Raw genomic sequence first — 1,661 nt, 5'->3', positions numbered from 1 at the left:
AGTTTTTGTGCTAATATGTGATGTATACCTAGTGCAGCTTTAGGTTTCCAGGTAAAGCACGATATTAGATTTACTGAAGTAGTTCTGATAATTTGCTGTGAAGTGTGAACCCACTATTTCCTAAGAATGTGTCGATTAATGTAGACTTGACTTTCTAATTACTTAGTTTAATAATAAATAATGTAGTGTAGCACACAGACTTTATAATCATTGTCAAATTGCTGTTTATTTTGCTGCACCGGCAGTTATAGGGTTAATGCAGGAGAGACGAGCGAGTTAGTTAGGCTGGCAGCTGACCAATCAGAGCAGAGTAGGCTTATGGAAGGGAGGGGTTTGCTCCGAACTTGCTTGGAACGAATAGTTTCGAAATCTTTGGCAAATGACTCTAATATTAAATGTATATTCTGAGAAAATTACAATGTTTTCTGACCTTAGATGCATTTAAACCTGTTGTAGGGGACTCCAACACAATATTAGGACACTTTAAAATACCATATTACCTGCTCTTTAATATACCAATTAGATACAAATGAATTAACTTCAGTACTTTTCTTTTTCTCTCTGCCTTTCTGTAAATCAGCCGTTCTCCTCACCGGGAGAAAAAGAAGATAAAAATTAAGAAGTATTGGGATGTACCGCCTCCTGGCTTTGAACATATTACACCCATGCAGTACAAGGCAATGCAAGGTGAGGGACATGACATAAAACACTACCCTGTGTCCATTCATTAGAGTAGAGGTGTGTGTGATACCGGTTGCAAAGATTCACAGAAATGTGTAGAAAGCTCTATAAATGACTGTCAAAAAAATTACGTTTTTAAAATGTCCTTTTATTATTTCTTAGTAGGATTTTTAAATCGCTTTCCATAATTCTATGATCATGCTATATATTATCAACTTAACATTTTTCAGAATATTGGAGTTTTTTTTGTTTTTTTTTTATTATATCACCCACACGTATCACTAAGTATGATTTATTCTGTTCCTTGCTTTCTGTGTTTATTGTATTTATTTATTTTGGTTCAAATTTTTTTTTTAACAAACATCTGATAATAACAATATAAGTTAATCATTCGTGTTTTGTTAATGCAGTTATTTTCTCTGTCTCTCCCTCAGCTGCTGGTCAGATCCCCACTACGGCTTTGCTGCCCACCATAACGCCAGACGGCCTGGCAGTAACGCCGACCCCGGTACCTGTAGTGGGCAGTCAGATGACTCGCCAGGCTCGCAGACTTTACGTTGGCAACATCCCATTTGGCATCACAGAGGTGTTAAATGAACACTATTCACATACTAGAATTCCTCTGCAGGGCTTTGGAGAACAGATCCACATAGAGAACACTGGCACGATTAAATGTATTATGCAGAAGCATATTGTATATTAAATTTCCTCTGTTTTTACATTTAGATTGCGCTTGCCATTATTCATTGCTCACTTAAATTTAATCTTTAAAGGGGTCATATGACATTGCTAAAAAGAACATTATGTTGTGTATTTGGTGTAATGCAATGTGTTTATGCGGTTTAAAGGGTTAGTTCACCTCAAAATGAAAATTAGGCTGCGTTTTACTCACCCCCCATGCATCCTAGGTGTATATGACTTTCTTCTTTCAGACGAATCCAGTCGGAGTTATATTAAAAATTGTCTTTGATCTTTCAAGC

General features: G+C 36.4%; 1 protein-coding gene across 5 annotated transcripts in view; it reads left to right on the top strand.

Annotated features, from left to right (window-relative positions):
- The window catches only part of LOC107693375 (splicing factor U2AF 65 kDa subunit-like), a 19,183-nt gene that overhangs the window by 10,749 nt on the left and 6,773 nt on the right, over positions 1-1,661 (top strand). For all 5 annotated transcript variants that reach the window (XM_016492737.1, XM_016492735.1, XM_016492736.1 and 2 more), the window contains 2 exons: positions 581-687; positions 1,116-1,267. In XM_016492737.1, coding sequence (XP_016348223.1) covers positions 581-687; positions 1,116-1,267 — 259 coding nt within the window. The remainder of the gene's footprint in view (positions 1-580; positions 688-1,115; positions 1,268-1,661) is intronic.

The sequence above is a fragment of the Sinocyclocheilus anshuiensis genome, unplaced genomic scaffold (genome assembly GCF_001515605.1).
Source record: "Sinocyclocheilus anshuiensis isolate Anshui unplaced genomic scaffold, SAMN03320099.WGS_v1.1 scaffold566, whole genome shotgun sequence".
Lineage (NCBI taxonomy): Eukaryota > Metazoa > Chordata > Actinopteri > Cypriniformes > Cyprinidae > Sinocyclocheilus > Sinocyclocheilus anshuiensis.
Note: the sequence above shows the minus strand (reverse complement) of the source record. Positions and strands in the feature narration are given on the sequence as shown.